General features: G+C 36.3%; 1 protein-coding gene across 2 annotated transcripts in view; it reads right to left on the minus strand.

Annotated features, from left to right (window-relative positions):
- Positions 1–3,239: 3,239 nt before the first annotated feature.
- tle5 (TLE family member 5, transcriptional modulator) overlaps positions 3,240–20,576 on the minus strand; it is a 30,139-nt gene continuing 12,802 nt past the window's right edge. Inside the window, exons 2-7 of one of the 2 annotated variants that reach the window (XM_067398703.1) lie at positions 19,407–19,495; positions 11,030–11,093; positions 7,111–7,155; positions 5,062–5,124; positions 4,817–4,891; positions 3,240–3,748 (exon numbers count right to left, since the gene is read on the minus strand). In XM_067398703.1, the coding sequence (XP_067254804.1) occupies positions 3,521–3,748; positions 4,817–4,891; positions 5,062–5,124; positions 7,111–7,155; positions 11,030–11,093; positions 19,407–19,495 (564 nt within the window). In that variant the 3' untranslated portion in view covers positions 3,240–3,520. Of the gene's footprint in view, positions 3,752–4,816; positions 4,892–5,061; positions 5,125–7,110; positions 7,156–11,029; positions 11,094–19,406; positions 19,496–20,576 lie in introns of both variants that reach the window. The other variant, XM_067398701.1, reaches the window with a different exon arrangement.

Consider the following 20,576-nt stretch of genomic DNA (forward strand, 5'->3'; position numbering starts at 1 on the left):
AAATGAAGAGACTTTTATAAAGCACAGAATGCTTACAATGCTTGTAAGAAATGTCAAAAGGCAAGCAATGAATTCTGGGAGGAGAGGACTGTCGGGGGTTCAAGAAGGAAAGAAAGGATGACGGGGGCGACAACCTGTTCTCAAGTGCCTCACAAGTTAAGAGTCCTCTAAAACACAGACGTATCATTCAAGACTGACACGAAAGCATCCGTTTGCACATAAAGCTTTAGGTCTATGTATAACGTACACATACAGTACACCGCGGCCCACCTTCATAGCAAAACACTTCTCATTTGTCTAGATCTGATTTTGAACTCTTAACATTTTACTCAGCGACCACTACTTTTTGTCCTTAAAAAAAAAACAAAAAAAAAAACAATAGATTTGAGCATATGTAGCAAGCCACAAGGATAAATCCTGGTACTTCTATCATAAATACACTGGCAGAATCAAACAGAAAACATTGTACCAATAAAAAATGTGAGCACATTTGTTTTGAAAGCACTACAATATTATTAAGTGGCCTTTAATTTATGTTTTCTAATGTTGGCACTGCCATAATTCTGGCTTTTAACTGAAAAACAGTGCACCGTCGCATTAACACAAGTTTAGGAAGCAGCTTCACTCCTTAATCCAATATGGTTTAAACTAGTGCTGTCAAATCGATTATTCACAATTAATCGCGATTAATCGCATCCAACATAAAAGTTTGTAAATATATATATAATATATACATACTCTATATATGTTAGATGCATATATATATGTATATATACACATACTGTATATTTAGAAACTTTTGTGTTAGATGTGATTAATCGCGATTAATCGATTTGACAGCACTAGTTTAAATGCGTCTACGATTTTGGACAAACCAAATCTAAAGCATCCAGACAATGACAGTCAAAAAGCGTAGACCTAGAAGAAGAAAAAAAGCCGTGATATATCTGGTTTTAATTTCCAGAATAGATCAAAATGAGAAAACAGACGAAAATGTGACTGCCTTGAAAACACGACAATCTACTGCTATAGCTGCAAGTTAGAGTTTCAATATGACACACACAAAAAAAGCTTTTTCTTGATTCAAACTTCTAACCGAATAGATGTTAGAACAGTTTATTTTGTGGGCATGTCAAAACAAGCATATTTTATATCATATGTCTGCAGAAACATACATAGGACACTTAAAATAGCACAACTCTAAACTAACATGACCCTGAGGGTGTTAGTGTGGACTTGCTATGGACTTACTGCCCCCTCTTGGTAGAATCTCATACTACATACAACAACATCACACTGGGAGACCGTTTATGAAAAACGCACATGTTTGCATCCTAGCTTTTACCTTAAGACAACTTGAGGCAGTGTGTTATGAATTTCTTTTCTCTTTGTTGGGAGGGCTTGTTATACTTCATGCATATGATTTCACATACTTCCTTTGTCTGTAGTGCGATCAAAACAATGACTTTTTTTTTTTTTTAAAAGAAGGTGCTTCTAATTTTTCAAATACCTTTCTCTTACAACTTACCTTATAAACAAAACAACATGACTTTCACCATGTAGACATTCAACATTACTATTAAAAAAAAGAAAAATATCTTTTTAAACAGCATCCCTTTTCACTTGGTGAGCAGGTTAGCTAGCTTCTCAGAGGATTCATCTAATATTCTCTGTCTAAGACAGCACAACACAGCTTCCAAACACATTAGAAATCAGGCAAGCAGGTAGATAGATATACAGTACGTCGAATGGCCTTGTAGAAATGCTCTTTCTTCATTTCAACATTATTCATCACGTTTCATCAAGCAGTTTGAAAGGACAGTTCACCCAAAATTGGAAATTCTGTCATCATTTACTCACCCTCATATTGCTCCAAACCTGTATGACATTATATTTTATGTGAAACACAAAAGGAGATGTTTTGAGCCATGTTCAAGCAAGGTTTTGAAGCTTGACAGCTTTGGTCCCCATTCACTTTCATTGTATGCAAAGGAACAGCTTGGACATTCCTTAAAACACCTTTTGTGTTTCACAGAACAAAAGCAAGTCAAACAGGTTTGAAACAAAAGGAAGATCATTTACTCACCCTCACGTCATTCCAAATCCGTATGACTTTCTTAAGTGGAAGACAAAAGGAGATGTTTAGAGCAATATCCAAGCTGCTCTTTCCCATACAATGAAAGTGAATGGTGACCACAGCTATCAAGCAAAATTTCCAGTGAATAATTGTAGTGAATGGCTTCAGATCACTTGGAATGTAATACAGCAGTCATGGGGACTAGTTCTGTGATGCTTAAATAGTTTATTTTTTGGTCCCCATTCACTTTCATTGTATAGAAAGGAGCAGCTTGGACATTCCTCAAAACATCACCTTTTGTCTTCCACGGAAGAAAAGTCAAACAGGTTTGAAACGGCATGAATATTTGATCACCTTTACTCACTCTCATGTCAATCTGTAAGACTTTCTTTTATGAAGTGCAAAAGATGTTTTTTGAGGAATGTCGGAGCTGGCCTTTTCCATACAAAAAATAAAAGAAAGAATGAAAAATTGTGACGCTATCAAGCTAAATTTCCAATGAATGAAACCAATGTCTTCAGAACATTTAAAATGTAGTACACAAGTCTAGGATTTTTTTTAGTCACTTGTGACAAAAGTGTTTCCATTCACCAGTGTGAACATTCTTCAAAACATCTCCTTTTGTGTTCCACGGAAGAATGTAGTTAAAATAAATTTGGAACAACATAAAAATGAAACCTAATTTTTACTTGAACTATCCCTTTAAGGTAGGATGGATGCAACAGCCGTGCCTTCAAACAATAACACCGATCCTTTAAACGCTAAATGGATTATGCTGCGGCTAAGTTTTTAGATGCAAAGTTGCTTTTAGTCTCAGAGTTACTGCCTAGGGCCAAAGTGCTTTTGACTCAGTTATTGTAGATTGTAGCTTTAAAAGGTGAAAGATTTTAAGAGGAAGAAAGTGAGTGGGGGAAAAAAAAAAAACAACAAAGAGGAATTATTACTGAAGGGTCGATGGTCCATTAACGGTCGCACCATTTTGTAGACCATTTCCACAAAGAGCATAAGAAATATACAATATTATATTATATATATATATATATATATATATATATATATATATATATATATATATATATATATATATATATATATATATATATATATATATATATATATATATATATAATATATATATATATATATATATATATATATATATATATATATTTTAGATAGATATATACATACACGCAGGCAAGAAATGGTGTAAATAAAATAAAATCAAGCATCCGTAACACAATAAAAAGGTGGATTGGTATAGATACATATAGAAAGCTGGTGGAATGATCCAGAACGAATGACGTTAGGTATGTGAACACAGTAGCAATTTAGAGGGAAGATAGAAAGATGGAAAAAGAGTGGAAAATGAAGGAAAAGAAAAAGGGGAACAAGTGCCTCTGCTCGATGATGACTGGATGAAGGAACGGGTTTGGCGGGCGACTAGTCGGACTTGTCTCCGTCTTCCTCGCGGTGGCTGTCGGATGTCTCGCGTGTGCTCTTGTCCTCCTTGGCCAGCTGGGCCTGAGAGGCCAGGATGCTGGAGAGGGAGAAGAGGCCGGAGCTGGAGGTGACTGCGGGGAGGCCGGCCGGTTGGCTGAGACCAAGAGGGAGAGGGGTCATGGGCAGCGCCAGCCCCTGCAGCTGAGAGAGCTGGTGAGCCTGGAGCTGCTGCTACACAACACACACATAGTCTTGTTACTTCTGTATTTTCTTACATTTTGTTACACTCTCTTAAGGCGGGTGCACGCCGTGCGATTTTGGTCATGATTTGTTCATCTGAGACAAATTTTGAGAATCCTAAAAGATTTCTACAATCCCAGGCTAAAATCTGCAGTTTTTGATTGCTAGTTTGACATGTTCACGACGAATGTCAAACTGTCTTGGTTTTTTAAGACAAGCCGTGATCAAAATGCTAAAGATTTCTTTGTTAGCCACCATTTCAGTCCCATGTGTAATGCAGCTCACAGCCACCGAGCGTGTATGGGTTGATGATGTAAAACTTCGGACAAGTTTTCAAGCGTGCGTCAGTTTTTAATGCATCTTGACTGTCGTACAGTCTGACATTAATGACAGCTGAGATCCAACAGTGTGACAAGAGGATCACGTTCGTACAGTCTGACAAGCAACAAGCGTAAAGGACTATTATAAATCGCACAGTGTGCACCCAGCTTTAGTGTACTTTGCACTTACAACATTACTATAACATAGTTTCATCTCAAAAGTTACACTGCATAGCCTCTCATGGCTTTATTTTATTGGTCATGTTATTTATAATATTGCTTGTGCATATTATCACTGTACAAAGCAAAAGCTGTAAACGCTTTTGCAATATTAAAGTAGTTATCGTCATGCACTGCAAAATATTTTTTGAAGTTGTAAATAAAACAAAGGTTATTTGTGTAAATTTAACAAGATAATACTATTTAGTCTTTCTACTTCAAAATTTAGTTTAATTCAATGTTTTACTTACCATTTCTTTGTAATAAATTTGTGAAATTTACTATTCTTTACTATTTACTTAGCAATTTCTCAGTGAAAATTCCTATACTTTTTTTTTTTTTTTTTTTTTTTTGAGTTAACATATTCAGAGAGCCATATAAATGCACAGCAACAATGCACAACAATAATTAATAATGAATTTCTTTATAAATAATTAGACCATAAACTCATTCAGATGCATTTCCATAAACATCTGCTATCTGTATAAACCTGTGTGTCGCCCACATGAGCCCGTACCCGTATGATGGAGTTCATCTCTGGTGGGGTGACCTGTTTGGCTCTCTCTATTGCCCCCAGAACCTGCTGCTGGTGCTGAAGAAAAAAAAACAAAAAACAATCACAATCACATCTCATACTATATGCTCCTTAAGATCCCACATTCACATTAAATTCATTAAAATCAAATCAGACTAACAGAGCATTTAAGACGACATGTAATGCTATAAACTAAAAGCTGAGGTAATGCTGCTATCTCTCTGTACCTCTTGAGACAGGTAAGGCAAGACTTGAGCACAGATCCCATTTAATCTCTTCACGATCTCTGCCTGCAGGGAGAGAGAAACACACACGCACACATGCACACACACACACACACACACACACACACACACACACACACACACGCACGCACACACACACGCACGCACACGCACACACACACACAACTGCTCAGCAAATTCTTCCCTTTTAAAGTTGTCACAAATCCCTCAGTTATTCAGCTCCAATAATATAATATAAATATAATATAATATAATATAATATAATATAATATAATATAATATAATATAATATAATATAATATAATATAATATAATATAATATAATATAATATAATATAATATAATATACACACGTATTAGTTAATAAAACTACTTAAAAGAGATTAATGTATAGATGGAGAAAGCTCATGTCAGGGAACGTGATTTTTCTGAGTACTGAAAAAGCCTGCGAAAGCTTGAGAAAAAAACAAAAAAAACAACAAAAAAAAAAAACATGCAGTGGGACAAAGAGAGAGGCAACAATAACCCTGTTTCAATAGCCTGCCATGCTGACACTTCATACAGCATGCAGGGGAGAGAGAGAAAAAGTGAGATGACTGCATACCAAACACTGGCATGCCTTATTCTTTGCATTCATGCCCTGTATTTCTCTCTCGCACACACTCTTCCATGGATGACTGACTTTTTTAAAACATATTTCACCTGTGTCACATAAAGGGGCAGGGACTGATTAATTGTGTTCTTGAGACTGACTGCAGCAGTGGCAGAGGCACATGCTTAGATTTCGACGTCCATCTAACCACTAACTGTCTGGCACATACAGGTGACACTATAGACATTAGAAGCTTCTATAGATCAACACTTATTGGAGCATTTCTCATTTTGTTGTGGTTTGGCTCTGCATGATTCAAATATACTCATTTATATACTTGTATATCTGTGATGCAAAGCTGAATTTTCAGCATCATTACTCCAGTCTTCAGTCAAATGATCCTTCAGAATTATTTTTTATTACTTCTTTGTGATGGAGCCATGAAAGTCTTAGAAAAACAATCCAAAAAAAAAAAAAAAAAAGGTTAATTCTTATAGACTCATATTTCAGTGTTTTTTGGACCTGCTGGCCATCAGATGTGTCCCATATTCATTCAAAATCTACCAGCTATCACAGCCTATAAAGTTTAGTCAAATAGTATAAATAATTATCAAATAATTGTCTATTTTTTGGGTGAACTAACCCTTTAACAATTAAAAATCTGTCATAATTTCCTCACGTCGTTCCAAACCCATAAGACTTGTTCATCTTCGAAACACAAACGAAGACATTGACAGTCCACACAACTACCACTTTGACGCTTCAAAATATTCATAAAGAGATCGATTTAGTCTGAGTTTTCTGAAGAGACATGATCTCTTTATAAAATTAACACTGAATTTAGGCTTTTATTCACATATAAACAATCCTCAGCGCACAACATCAGATATGGTAAATGGACGCTCAATCATGCTTGCTTTATGTGCGAGAACCAATGAGGTTAATTGTGTCACACAGCACCTTTGAGCTTCTGCAAGAACCAATAAGGTTCATTCTCACGTGTTACGCAGCACGTTCGAGGCCCATTCTCACGTGTTACGCAGCACGTTCGAGGCCCATTCTCACGTGTTACGCAGCATGTTTGAGCTTCTGGAAGAACCAATCAGTTCATTCTTGTGCGTTTGCAGCACGTTTGAACTTCCTCAAGAAACAATGTGATTCATTCTCATGTTATGCAGCATGTTTTGTTTCGAAGATGAATGAAAGTCTTATGGGTTTGGAACAACATGAGGTGAGTAAATGGTGACATTTTTTTCATTTTTGGGTGAACTAACCCTTTAAAGCATGATCTGGCACTTCTGTGTTTAGACAGTCTCAAACTAAAAGCATCAGCATTTAATAAAGTTGAGTAAAAGTGATGAAGATGAACATCTGAACATTTAAACCTCCTCTGAGGGATGGGTGTAATTTGTCAGATTAAACAGAGGGAACAAACTCACCTGCTTGTGCATTTCGATGTTCAGCCCATAGGACATCTCATAGTACTGCAAAAAAATAAACCAAGTCAGACATGAACACATCGTATTATATCATTGAACATCTAGGACCACAGCGTAACACATATTACGTGCTAAAGTGTTAGCCTCGCTCATCTTCCACACATCAACGAGCAGTGTAACACAACCTCGGCTGCTAAACAAGACTGGGGAGCATCAGTGATGGAGCCAGAGTTGGATCAGGGTCGGCTTTGCCAAGCAGCAGTAGGTCCCTAAAGCAATTACCACCCACGCAAAGCGGACGCCCACCCTCCCCTTCTTCCAGCGGGTGCGGACAGAGCAGGGGAACCCGATAGGCTATTAGAGGAAGGGAGGGCGCTCTGGCTGATGAGTGTGAGAGCAACGCCGCACAGATTAAATGAGATTAAGCCGCTCGACGGATCAATTAGAGGCGGAATATCAGACGGCAACACAAGGCCCGGACCGGAGACAACGAGGTTAGAGTGGAGGGGAGGGAGGGAATATCATCAGGGGATGGAGGAAAAAAAAAAAAAAAAAAGAGCAGAGTATGGACAAAAGAAGGAATGGCAGACAAGGTAAAAAAGAGGGGATGGGGGGATGGAGACTAGAAAAGAGAGGAAGACAAAGCATACATGTTGGAGCCTGAAACATTAGGGCCAAACCTGAAAGATTTGAGATTGAGAAAGATTTTCAATTTCTTAAAAAATTAAGTTACAGTTACTGAAAGAAAAATATTTATTGAAACATAAATTGAAGAATTATTGAAAGTAAATGAATAAATACAAAATAATATAATGTAATATAAAATAACCATTAAGCTGTTTGTAAATAAAAAAAAAAACACATATATATATATGGAGTTTCCTTATATGTTTGGTGGCAAGCGGGGCATATTTATTGTAGTCATGGAGTTTCCTTGATGTGTGCCATCAGCTCCAATACAATTTAGAGTGGTTACTGCCTGGGTATACTACATTTTCCACGTTCTGCTCCGTCTTGTGCACAGTTGAGCGCGCAAGCCTTTTAAAATATACTCCTTTGGCCTTGAGCGTGGAAAGTGAAAAAGTGAAAGTGACATTACGTGTAGCCAATTATGGTGTCCCATACTCGGAATTTGTGTTCTGCATTTCACCCATCCAAGTGCACACCAAGAGTGCCACACGAGTCCTGAAAAATGAAGCCAAAGTGTCTTGATCGCCCCCAGGTGGCTGGAAGCAGTATAGGCCATAAACCCCGCCCTCTCCATGTATTCTAATGGGTCGTGAGACAAACTAAATTAAATTACACTTAAAATTGTTTTTTCCAAAGACAATTTCTATAATTTTAGGCAGCTTTTATCACGCTGGTGTTAGTTCAAGTGTTCGTTCTTTAAAGAAGCTTGGTTTTAGTTGTGTGATGTCATGGTGTGATCTCATGATTGACAGTGACTACTTCACTCAGAGAAGCTGTCAATTTCAGCTGAGGCACCAACTGACTTTTTTCTGGATCTTTGCTAGGGGATTGGAGCTTTAACTTTAATTCCTACATTTTCATAACTGTTTATTTCATACAGACATAATGAGTTGTTCTCAGTGTAGGCGGAACGTTGATGTCCCGGCTCCACTTTGCGCTCACTACTGCGCAGACTCGAGACTCAAAATGTCAGCGCCATATTGGCACACTACTGGCTTCAGTTACTACAACAGAAGAGAGTGAAGGTGCGTCGTCCATTTTTTTTTTTTTACAGTCTATTGTGCACACACAGCAGTGAGTATTGAACACACATACACACTGTGAACACACACCCAGAGCAGTGGGCAGCCATTCTTGCTGTGGCACCTGGGGAGCGATTGGGGGTTAGGAACATGCGACATTCGGGAGGTTTGTGGGTATAAGTCCCCCCTGACTCTAACCATTAGGCCATAACATGGAAAGACGCGTTCGTCGCATGCACACTATCTAGTGGACTGTCTAGTCACTTGCACATGTGCTGTTGCATGCGCACCATCAGCGTGGTCACAAAAATTGGAAAATTACAGTCTGTGGACCGTCGCGGAACGGCCAAAGTATACTTTGGGCTTGAGTCAGGCCTCCACAGACAGTGCAAGTCCTGAGCGAGATCCAAATCCACATCCACATCCACATGAATGGCCCGTTCTGGGTAGTGATAATTGAACCATTGCTCCGCAAAATCATTCACTGTTTCGAAGAGATCGAAACGCCACATGCTGGTGACCCCTGCTGGTCAGAACAGTGTAAATAAAAACTCAGGCCAAACATGCATAAAAACACCTTTTACAAACCCATTGTAAATGTTTTATTGAAAGATGATAAATTGCATTTGATACATTTTACTAAGATGATAGATTAAATATCAAGTGTCTGTATAATGTGTGTATGTGTTTTTTTATTATCAATTTTGTTTATTCCATGGATGGCTCAGCTAAACAGGCTAAACAAGAGGCTATTAACTAATATTATTATTTTTAATTATACCAATGTCTTATTAAAACATCCTTAAGCAAGTTCACAGAGATCACTGCCCAGCAAAGAACCACTGAAATTTTGAAACGTTTCGAGACGTAACAGGCTTTGACGTAACGTAGCCTCGTTTACTGAAATCACATGACTTTGGTAGTTTGATACAAGCAACCACTGATTCAAAACAAAAGATTCGTAAATGTTTCAAAGCTTCATGAAGCAGTGTTTCGAAAGCAACCATCACTTTTTCAGGGCACAAGAAGGAAAAACTCACTGTTCAGAGAGTCAAAGCTAGTCGACAGTCTAGTAAACACTGACAACCTCTTTAAGTTATTTGTGCCGATGAACATCGCATCATGTGAATGAAATCTTTCTTGCTTGCACCAACTGAAAACATACATAGGAAACACCATGAGACAAGAGAGACTCTTGGACATTGCAGTATATAGGCTACTGAACGGTGAACGGGCCATTCATGTGAATTTGGATGAAAGAGTTAATCGCTTTGATGCCGTACCTGATGGACGCTGTTTAGCCCTTAACAGTGACATAGCGGATGGGCACGCATGGCATTTTAAATTATTAGGCTACTTTTATTGTCAAATTAATATTATAATTCATTTTCCCCACAACAATTTCATAGTATAGATTCATCTCTCATCATCTCTAAGAGAATATGCAGCATCAGATGCCAAAAGCTCTGTCAGTTTTTACTTGCAGTTTCTGTAGTGAATAATTGACTGGCGTTCGAGATGGAAATGGAATATTTGCAACATTGCAACGTGGCATGTTTCTTTATCACCAATTGCTCACAAAATAATGGACAATGATTCACATTTTGTGCACGTCATTGATAATAAAATTAAGCAAATTATTAAATAATTGAGTAAATAAACAAGTATGCAAATTAACAAGCAAACTTAAACTTGTTTGCTTAATTTCTGCAAATAATTTGCTGATGCAGGTACAAAAAGACTCTTGATTTTTTTTTTTTTTTTTCATACCTCTCCTAAATCGAGAATGAGCATAATATAAGAACCAAGCTGAAAAAATTTAAAACGTATAATATAAATGAATCACCACATATAAAAAAACACCAAGTTAAAAAAAAATAATGTAATATATAAAAACTTGAAGTTGATTGTAAATAACAAAAAAAAAAGAAATGTATAATATAACATAATATAATATAATGATATAAGAATCATCAAGCTAACATAACATAAACATAACATAAAATAACAGTCTATGGTGCATGACGCCTCTGGGCGGACAGGAGGAACAGAATGTTAATGGAGTAGCAGAAAAGACAGTGTAGATGAAGACAGAGAATAAGACACAATGAAATCGGACAGGTAAGGGCTAGGTGAGTTTCTTGCAGATGTGAATATGTTCCGGCACATCTAGCCTCTGGAGAAGAGTGCGTTCTGTGCAGACTTACCATGATATAATGACGTTGCATTTCTGACTTCTCACTGGCCAGCTTGTCACATTCGAGCTTCAGACTGGAGAGAGGGAAAAAAATGACCGGTCAATAAAGAAAAAAAAAACAGACACTAGACATATATTATGCAACAGTTCAGTTGAAGAGTTCAGACTGCTTCAGAGACATCAAGACATGGGCTTTTTCACATTCTTTTGGCATAGTCGGTAGATGGGGAGAGGAATTTGGTGCTAATAATCATCCAAAAACGCTCTAAGGCAGCAATTCACTTTAGGAAAACCACACATGAAATGTCTCGATTATCTAATAGATATCGTGAGATATCACAACTATTTCTGTGTCAACCAATCAGGAAACTAGCCGATCAGAAAAGCTCTCTGTCTGTCAATCGTTTTGCATGTTCAGGTTTTTGGACATGTTGCGAATGTGATTTTAATAAAAAGCTACCCATTTTCTGTACGTGTCTGTAGGGTTGCAAAATTTGAAAAAAAAAAAAAAAAAAAATGTGATTATCAATTTTTCTATAAAACGATGAGCTGCTTTATAGTAAAAGAAAAAAGTGCCACATTTCACTATGAAATACAAAGCACTTGTTTATTTCATTAAATTGCAGTCTTTGGGATGTGATAATTGCACAAGGCCATAATCGCAATTTTAGTTTTATTTCAATTACTCATGCAGTCCTAGAAATCTGTCAATAAGTGTGATAAATCAATTTTATTACCGCATGTGTGCAAATTTCCCAAAAAAGTAAAATGTGAAGTAATGTAAAGTATCTCATATCATACAATCTAAATTTCTTTCTTTTTTTTTTTTTTTTATGTCTTGTGCCTAGGGTCCCAAACCAGCCACATATAAGAACTGCTAAATTGGAGGAAATAAATAAATAAATAAATAAATAAATAAATAATCAGAAAGACTCTGTCAGTCAATCATTTTGTATGTTCAGGTTTTTAGATTGATGATTTTGGATGGCAGAGTTTGAAAAGATGGCCTGTGGTTTATTTGAACAAAATGGTGGAAGTTAGCAAAATGGCTGAAATCACTTACAGAACATTTAAATGTAGTGATGGGCGATATGGGAAATATTATATCCTGATTTTTTTTTCAGCAAGATCACGATTCACCATTTTATCACAATTCTTTTTCATATTGATTTTATTAAACAAATAATAGGATAAATACAATATGCAAATGAGATAAAGCTATAGTATTTAACATTAGCATTCAAGAAAATGAATGAATGTAAAAATGTGAAAACTACATAGACTTCACTGTAAAAATTAATTCATTGATTCTTATTAAAGTTACTGAAGTTAATCAGTGAAGAACAGTAAGTGATTTTCTCTTTCCCCCTTTTTTTTGTTTGTTTTTTCGATGATTAAAATTAATGACAAATGGCAGCAGGTACATTAGGCTGCTGTCACTTTAAGACCTCAAGCACGGATCTAATAAGCAGACACATCAAATTTTCTTGTGCTCTCAGAAAAGCGTATGTCAGAACAGCTTGTGAATAAAATGTTTAACTGGCAAGGCTTTAAAACGCATGCAAAAAATAAACTAATGATTGCCTGCAATATCATGTGAGTGTAACCCTACAGCTGTGTTGCTAAACATGTGATGTAAATGTAAGTGAATGTACCGTATGTTGGGTAAGAGCCGCCAAAACTGCAACCGACAGAATGTGCACTATAGCACAATACTACAATATTTCTTCAAAAGCAGATCGTAGAGACATTTTCAATGTCCATGATCCAAAAAAAAAAAAAAAAAAAAAAAAAAAAGTAAAAATCGCCTAATTTAATGTCAATTATTTATGTATTAAATTGATTTATTGGATGCAAAATGCACATTTTGTTCAAAAAATACTTGATGCATTTTTATAACTGATTTTAATATATTTTTATCATTTAGTTGTTGCACTATTGAGGAGAAAATGGCAAGAACTGGCTTCTTCACACCATGCAAACTGGAATCGAACCAGTATTTCCCACAATCACCATGGCTCGATGTGTTGTCAGCATGTGAGCAAACCACAAGGCCATGATGAGACCCCTTTCAAGACACATTATTTAATTTATTCCCAAAGAAAACCAATTAAATTAGTAATTCCATATGGAAAAAAGTGGAAATGGAAAAGTATCCGGCAAAAGCAAGCCAAGAGAAAGCATCCGATCTTTTATAAACTGACACGACATACTAGAGGTTTTTGTTTCGTTGGTGTATGACAAGCATTCTGTCTCCTCATACCTCTCCAGTCTGCTGCTTCCACTTATCCCAAAAAAGGGGGAAAAAAACTGGGCTGTTATGACTGTGTAACATATATTGGGGGTTGTCATGGTGACCATCCTCCCTGCTGCCAGGCTACCTGTGATTGGCCATGCCAGCCACTGATTGGCCGAGACCTCCTGAAGGTTCCAAAGATGCTCTCGGAGAAAAAAAAAGACGCCAAAAAACGACACATTGATGGAGTTTTATTGCCGTTTCTTTCCGCCTCCAAATCGCTCCTGCTGTCATCCTTATTTTGATTTATGTATTCCCTGATCTATTTATGCATTTGTAGAAGGGAGCGACAGCTCGGCGAGGCTCTAGGGACCGCCTGCAGAACATTTCCTTTAAAAGGCTGAACGCAGCTCCAAAAAAGCCCTTGTCTTTTGAATCTCAATTGAAGTCAATGGCGGCGAATCCATGCTCTGAATACACATACAAAAACGTAGGGCCTATTCTTCTGTGAACCAGGGTTAAATGAGGGTTTGCTCGTTGTCATGGGAATAGGGAGGGAAAGACATGTTGCCTTAAAGATGGGACAGTAGCCACATCTTTGTGTCTTTAAAGAGTCTTCTGTCTCCATTTACAGAAGTCAAAGCATCAGACGGATCGGATCACAGTAGTTACTCCGTGTTAATCGTCAGGGGAATGAGGCACTAGGGGAAGCTTGTTAGAAGTGATAAAAAAATATGCCTGCTAATAGTGAATTTAGTCACACCGCTTTGTAAAGGACCGCCTTAACACTAGAACTACCAAGGCAGTCATTTTGACCGTTTTAAAGATTTGCAATGTAATAACTTTGTTGAAATAAAACCCATATAACTACAGTTCCATGACTTTTCTTAAATTAATGTAAATTTTATTTTAACATTGTTATTTTATTAAAATTTCAAAACACAAAAGAGTTCTGAGTATTTCTACCTTGAATGGCCATAGCGGTCAATTTGACCGCACATATTGCAGGCGTATCTCCTCAGCGCTTTTTCCCGCGGTTAAAGATGTGCGTAGCTGTTGCCTAGCAACCTTTCTCTGGCAGTTTTGTATGCTTTTCATAAGCTAAAACTTAGCTTTACCGTCAAAATGGCAACAAGAAAGAAAATGACTGTCACTGAGGTTTTATCCTTGCTTGAGAACATTGATGATGCAGAGTCTGATGGAGGAGCAGAGAGCGATGTCTCTTGGTCTCTTGACAGTTCGTCTGACACTGATTCTGAGGTTCTGAGTCCTAATATAACAGAACTATTTATTCATTCTAGATTTCATTAGAGGCTGCATAAAATTGTTTCCGATTCGTGTGGTCCAAACATTTCCGATAATGCTAAAGCATTGTAAACTCCAAAAGTCAAAATGTATTGAATAAAGACAGATGTAATCATTTCCAAAATTCACAATATGTTTTTATCTAACGAAATATTCTGCTTCATTTTATATTTGTTGACATTTTGACTTTCAAAAACAACATTTTAACTGCGGTGAAAAACTTTGATCTCCAGCTTGCCGGATGCAAATTGCGGAAAGCAAATTGCGGCATGCACTTTTGTGGGAGGTCTAGTAGCTCTTACACAATAATATCACGAACATATTATATTATGTATGCTTAAATTACCCCACATTTTTCATTAAACATGACCATAGAAGCTTTGAAGTAAATATAACATGAAAAAAATGACATTCACTGCTGTCTGGTATGAACAGTCAAAATGACCGCTATTGGCAGTTCTAGTAGTTATGGAATTCCGGTAGTGCTAGTGTTAAAGAAATGGTTAAAAAAAAAAAGAAGAAAAAAAAGAAGTTGTTTCAAACCCGTATGGCTTTCTTTCTGCTGTGGAACACAAAATGAGAAATTTTGATAATGTTCTGGTAGTTATTTTCTAGTGTAGTCTGATTCAAGAACAAACAACTCTTATGAACTGGTTCTTTTAAGGAACAGGTGATTCCTTCACAGAATAAACTCACTGAATCAACCGAATTAACATCTGACTCATTCACACACAAGTCATTACTTTTTGACTCAGTTGCTCTATTCTGCTATAGGTGGATTCAAGAACAAATGACTCCTATTCTTTTAACAAATAGACTGACTTAAAAGTTATGGGTTTGGATCAATCTTGCGACTCCCTCACAGAATGAACTCACTGAATCAATCAAAGCAGTTATTGAATAGGCCTTTATTAGACTTCTGCATTCGAAAAGCGGAAGCTTCAAAGAGTAGCGTAAAATAATTTACACAGTAGCCTGTATCAATGAAGCCCATAGCACAGGATTTTTATGATTTATTGATACAGTTCAGCACAGAAACTTCATCTATGGCCCTGTTTTTGGGTGACTGGATCACAAGTGGATGACTGTAAATACAGGTGTAAAAGGGATCATATTGAGCTTGTCCACATTCAACCACTTCCAGAGGTAGTCGAAAACACATTCGACCAGATTGTTTCGTAGTGTGTAGACACTCATGTGATTGAATGTGTTCGAACAGCCACAAAAGACCACCCACTGAACATTATGGGAAGCGTGCAAGCCAAACGGGATTGGATGAGAAACATACTAAGCACAATGTTCTCTCACCATTCCTGATATCTAACACGCACTCACTGCATTCAGCATCATCTTGCGTCTGTCAGAGCAGAAATTAAATGCGTGAGCTTATTTCATACATTAGATTGAAAGACCTGAAAAAAACATATTTACCCGCCAATAAACCTGAAAGAAATAAGGACAGAAGTGGTTGAAAGTACACAAATGAGGCAAATTAAAAAAAAAAAAAACAGGTGTAAACAGGTATGCGTTTCCCTCATCTACTTGTGATCCAGTTGACCAAAACACGTCTTAAAACCAGGTGTAAACAAGGCCTAAATACACCAACCTCAGTTTCAATCATTAATCTGTTACGATGAAACAAAAAACATGGTGTCTTATGTATGCAGATGCTAGAAACAGCGTAACAAGCTGTTCTTATCTTCGAATAAAGTGTCATAAATGAGTGTCCTGTCCTTCTGAAATTCTCTTTTCACTTATCGTCTGTGAAGTGGAGCAGGATAATGTCCCATCAGTCCTCATACTCTCATCCACAGAATGGAAAAAATATCTACTGATTCCATGTTAAGTACTTATAATTAGATTATATTACATTTTAAAACACTTGTAAACAGACTACAGTTACTTTTTTTTATTGATTACATGTTATTCTCACAACAGCAGTAATTCATTGATTTTCCCTACTACTTTTTTATCTTTAAAATTTTCCTTTCTAAAAAAAAAAAACGCCAACTGCTTTTATATATTCAGAAGGTCTTCCAGGTTTGTGGAATTGCACACAGAGACCAGCCACTAGTCATGTGACTATCACTGAAAACAAAGACGCACATCATTTGACCACTGGATTTACAGAAATCACTTCACTTTTAAGAAATGTTTTCTTATCATTGCATATCTAATCAGCTCCTGAAAAAATAAAATAATAATTGTGTTTATCACTCAGTGAGTCATTTAAGACTTTTGTTTTTCAAACAGATTAAAATGTACAAATTCACACGTCATTTCACATTTACATGCAATGCAAGGATTCCTTCCGTTTTTGTCAACTGAATCTCTTTGACCAAATATATTTACTTGAAGTTCCCCTTGAGATTTTACGTTAATAAGTTGGGTCACTAATAAAATTAAGTTCACGGTTCTCTGATGTTGGTTAATGGTCACATGACATGCATACGGAAGAGGATTAGGGCCAAACCATAATAAAAAAATAAAACCATCTCGAGATTAAAGTTGTTAAATCGAGAATAAACTCGTTAAATTATGAGAAAAAAGTCATTACATTTCAAGAAAAAAGTCTAGATAAAATGTTGAGAATAAAGTCATTAAATTACGAAAAAAAAGTCGTTAGATTATGAGAACAAATTCATTAAATTATGAGAAAAAAAGCCGTTAAATTTTGAGAAAATAAGTTGGGATAAAATGTTGAGAATAAAGTTATTAAATTATGAGAAAAAAGTCATTAAATTATGAGAACAAATTAGTAAATTTGTTCTTGAAATTTAACATGTTTTTTCTCGTAATTTAATGAGTTTATTCTCATTTTATTTCGACTTTTTTCTCTAAATTTAACAAGTTTTTTCTCGAAATTTAACAACTTTATTCTCGAGATTATTTTATTTTTTTATTATTGCTTGGCCCTAATCCTCTTCTGTACATGCAGGTTAACAAATACATTTTTAAATCATTTTAGTAAGAGTTTATTTTGATTGTTTGTTTTTTTTAATGATGTTTATGATTTAATTACTTAATGGCTTTTCATTAAATTCACAAAACCCAGTCTGAGAAACCCTGACATAATGTAGTATTTAATGCACAATCTTGTTGATGACAAGACTATCATATTCAAATCATGTGATGAATGAGATCAAAAGTAATCAAAAAGTAGTCCGATTATATTACCTTAAATGTATAATTTAATGGATCATGTAACTACACTGCCTCCAGGTTTGAGTGTAATGATTTTGGCTACATTATATTGTAGCCAAAAATTGGAGAATATTCATAATAAACATGCTGCAACAATAAAAACAACAATATTAAAAAAAAAAAAAAATTAAAATCAGTGTATTCCGATTATTCCTCTAACTGTAACTCAAGCAGTATGCAGCTCCTCATTTATCTCATGACTACTGCAACACCCGCAGCACTGACAATTGCCTCGCTCAGATAATGCTACACATTAAAATGGAAGATTACACAAATGGTAGGGTATCATGGTAATGCTATGAAATTGAAACATCTACCACTAAGTGTATTGTAGTTGTCTTGCCAAAACTGGCGATCGTCCATTGACAATAATGAAGGCGGAAATCTGATTACACTACTAAATCAGAGCCGGATGTGACGACACACAGAATGTGATAAAGGCCTGTTGATATCTGACTCACTGAATCACAAGTCATTACTTTTCAACTTTCCATGTGCTGGTTGCTCTTTTCTACTATAGTCGGATTCAAGAACAAATGACTCCTATGAACGGTTCTTTTAATGAATAGAACAACTTTGGGTTTGAATCAATCAGGCGTTCACCTCACAGAATGAACTCAATGATTCAATCAGAGCAGTTGACTACATCTGACTACTTTCTGACTCATCTACTGTAGTCTGATTCAACAACAAATGACTTTTATAAACAAATTCTTTTAATGAACTGCACAAGATGACTCATGTGCTATGGGTCTGAATCCATCTGCTGATTCCTTCACAGAATGAACTCCCAGAATCAGTCAGAACAGTTACTGAATTAACATCTGATTCACTCACCGAATCACGAGTCATTGTATTTGCAATTGCATCGAAAGCTTCAAAAAGGACGCAAAAGCACCGGTTTTATGATACTTTAAAGGTCCATACAGCTTGAACATTAAAGAGTTCGTTCACTCAAAAATGAAAATTATGTCATTTATTACTCACCCTCACATTGTTCTACACCCGTAAGACTTTCGGTCATCTTCAGAACACAAATTAAGATATTTTTGATGAAATCCGATGGCTCAATGAGGGCTCTATTGCCAGCAATGTCACTGAACCTCTCAAAATCCAGATAGGTACTAAAGACATCTAAAGAAATCGTCCGTCACTAGATATTGCTGAAAAGTCCTTATTTTATTTTTTGGTGCACAAAAAGTATTTTCGTTGCTTTATAGTAATAAGGACATAAACCGTTTCAAATATAACATTAGTACCTGTCTGGATCTTGAGAGGTTCAGTGACATTGCTGGAGAGGCCTCACTGAGCCATCGTATTTCATCAAAAATATCTTTGATGAAATATCTTAAGGTCATAAATTCAATAATAATTTTCTCAATTACTAAAGCTAAAAATAAAAAATAAACTAAAATCACAAAAGCACATAATAAAATTACTAAAACTTAAACTAAAACTAAATTGAAAGCTGAAAACCTAAAAATATAAGCTAATTCAAGAAATTAATAAAATAGTAATAAATTAACACTGCCACAGAAGAAAGAACATCACATAAGTTTGGAAAGACACGTGAGTAAACGATGATTATTTTAATTTTTTAAGTGAGCCATTCCTCTAAGGTGTCGAAAATGTGGGTGGATACCTGTGGTATTGTGCTTGAAGGAACTGGAACTCGTCCTTGATGCGGTCGCACGAGTCTGACGTTGTGAACTTCAGCTGCTGCGATGAAGCCTGAAACGAAAGCAATTTATGGCGGTCAATCACATTATTCAGAAAGCGTGAGTCGCAGCATCATCTGGGCATCCAGGGGATGGACCACCGCAGCGGTTTCAATGCCAAGAACAGAAAATTCCAGCCAAAACAGATGCAGCTTTCTAAACAGGAAATTTTGCAATCAAGAGTGAATTCAAGTGTACTGTATAAAAAGCAGCAAATAAAATCTCACAGGGCTTACTGCGACATTCACAACTCATAATTTAGAAGGCGTCAGTCATGTCTGGAGCTCGACATCACCCAAGGTTTTTGAATTACATGTATTCGGCTTGCAGGTGAGCTTATTTCCCTTGTGTGGGGGCCACACCTGCAGGGAAAATGCAGATGTTATTGGAACCGTTTTGCACTTTTCAGGGTAGATTTTTCCTAGACTTGGAGATATGTTGGCGGTTTTCCCAATAAGCAACTGCCATACGCGAATTTTGATGAATGCAGGCCTTCTAGCTTTCAATGTAATTCTAGCAATGCTGGAAAAAATAAAAAATAAAAACCCAAGATGAGCTCTGCTATTACCAATGTTTCAGATTCTGGCTACCGAAAATGAAGTCAATGAGTCGAATTTGAATCTTTGGTGAATGACTCACTTACTGAACCACAAATCATTACTTTCAGAGTCTAAACAAAGCAAATTTTTGCAAAACTTGAATTAAAGACAAAATGTTCTGTGGTCAAGGTGTATAAAGTTTCATTAAAACAGGTCAAATGGACCCCAGGCCATTTAATTTACCAATAATTAATTTTTTTTGATAACTTTTTGCCAACACCATCCCTAGCTGGTGTGTGCCTATTTGGTAAAGATTGGGCCAATGGCCTAAGAGTTAGAAAAAGTATTTTTTTCAGAAAATTCAAAATGGCCGAATTTTTTATAGATAAGATACACAGATACACAGAGTTAGGTTTAGGGGAAAAAAGGGGTAAAAATTTCTAGCCCTTAGGTTTCACCTTATTATAGCGCCACCTAGTGTCGGACAGGTGTGTGTCTGTGCACCTGAGTAGCTGTGTAAGATCAGAACAATTCTGCCAATTTTGGGGTCTCTAC

Source organism: Chanodichthys erythropterus, chromosome 10 (genome assembly GCF_024489055.1).
Source record: "Chanodichthys erythropterus isolate Z2021 chromosome 10, ASM2448905v1, whole genome shotgun sequence".
NCBI lineage: Eukaryota > Metazoa > Chordata > Actinopteri > Cypriniformes > Xenocyprididae > Chanodichthys > Chanodichthys erythropterus.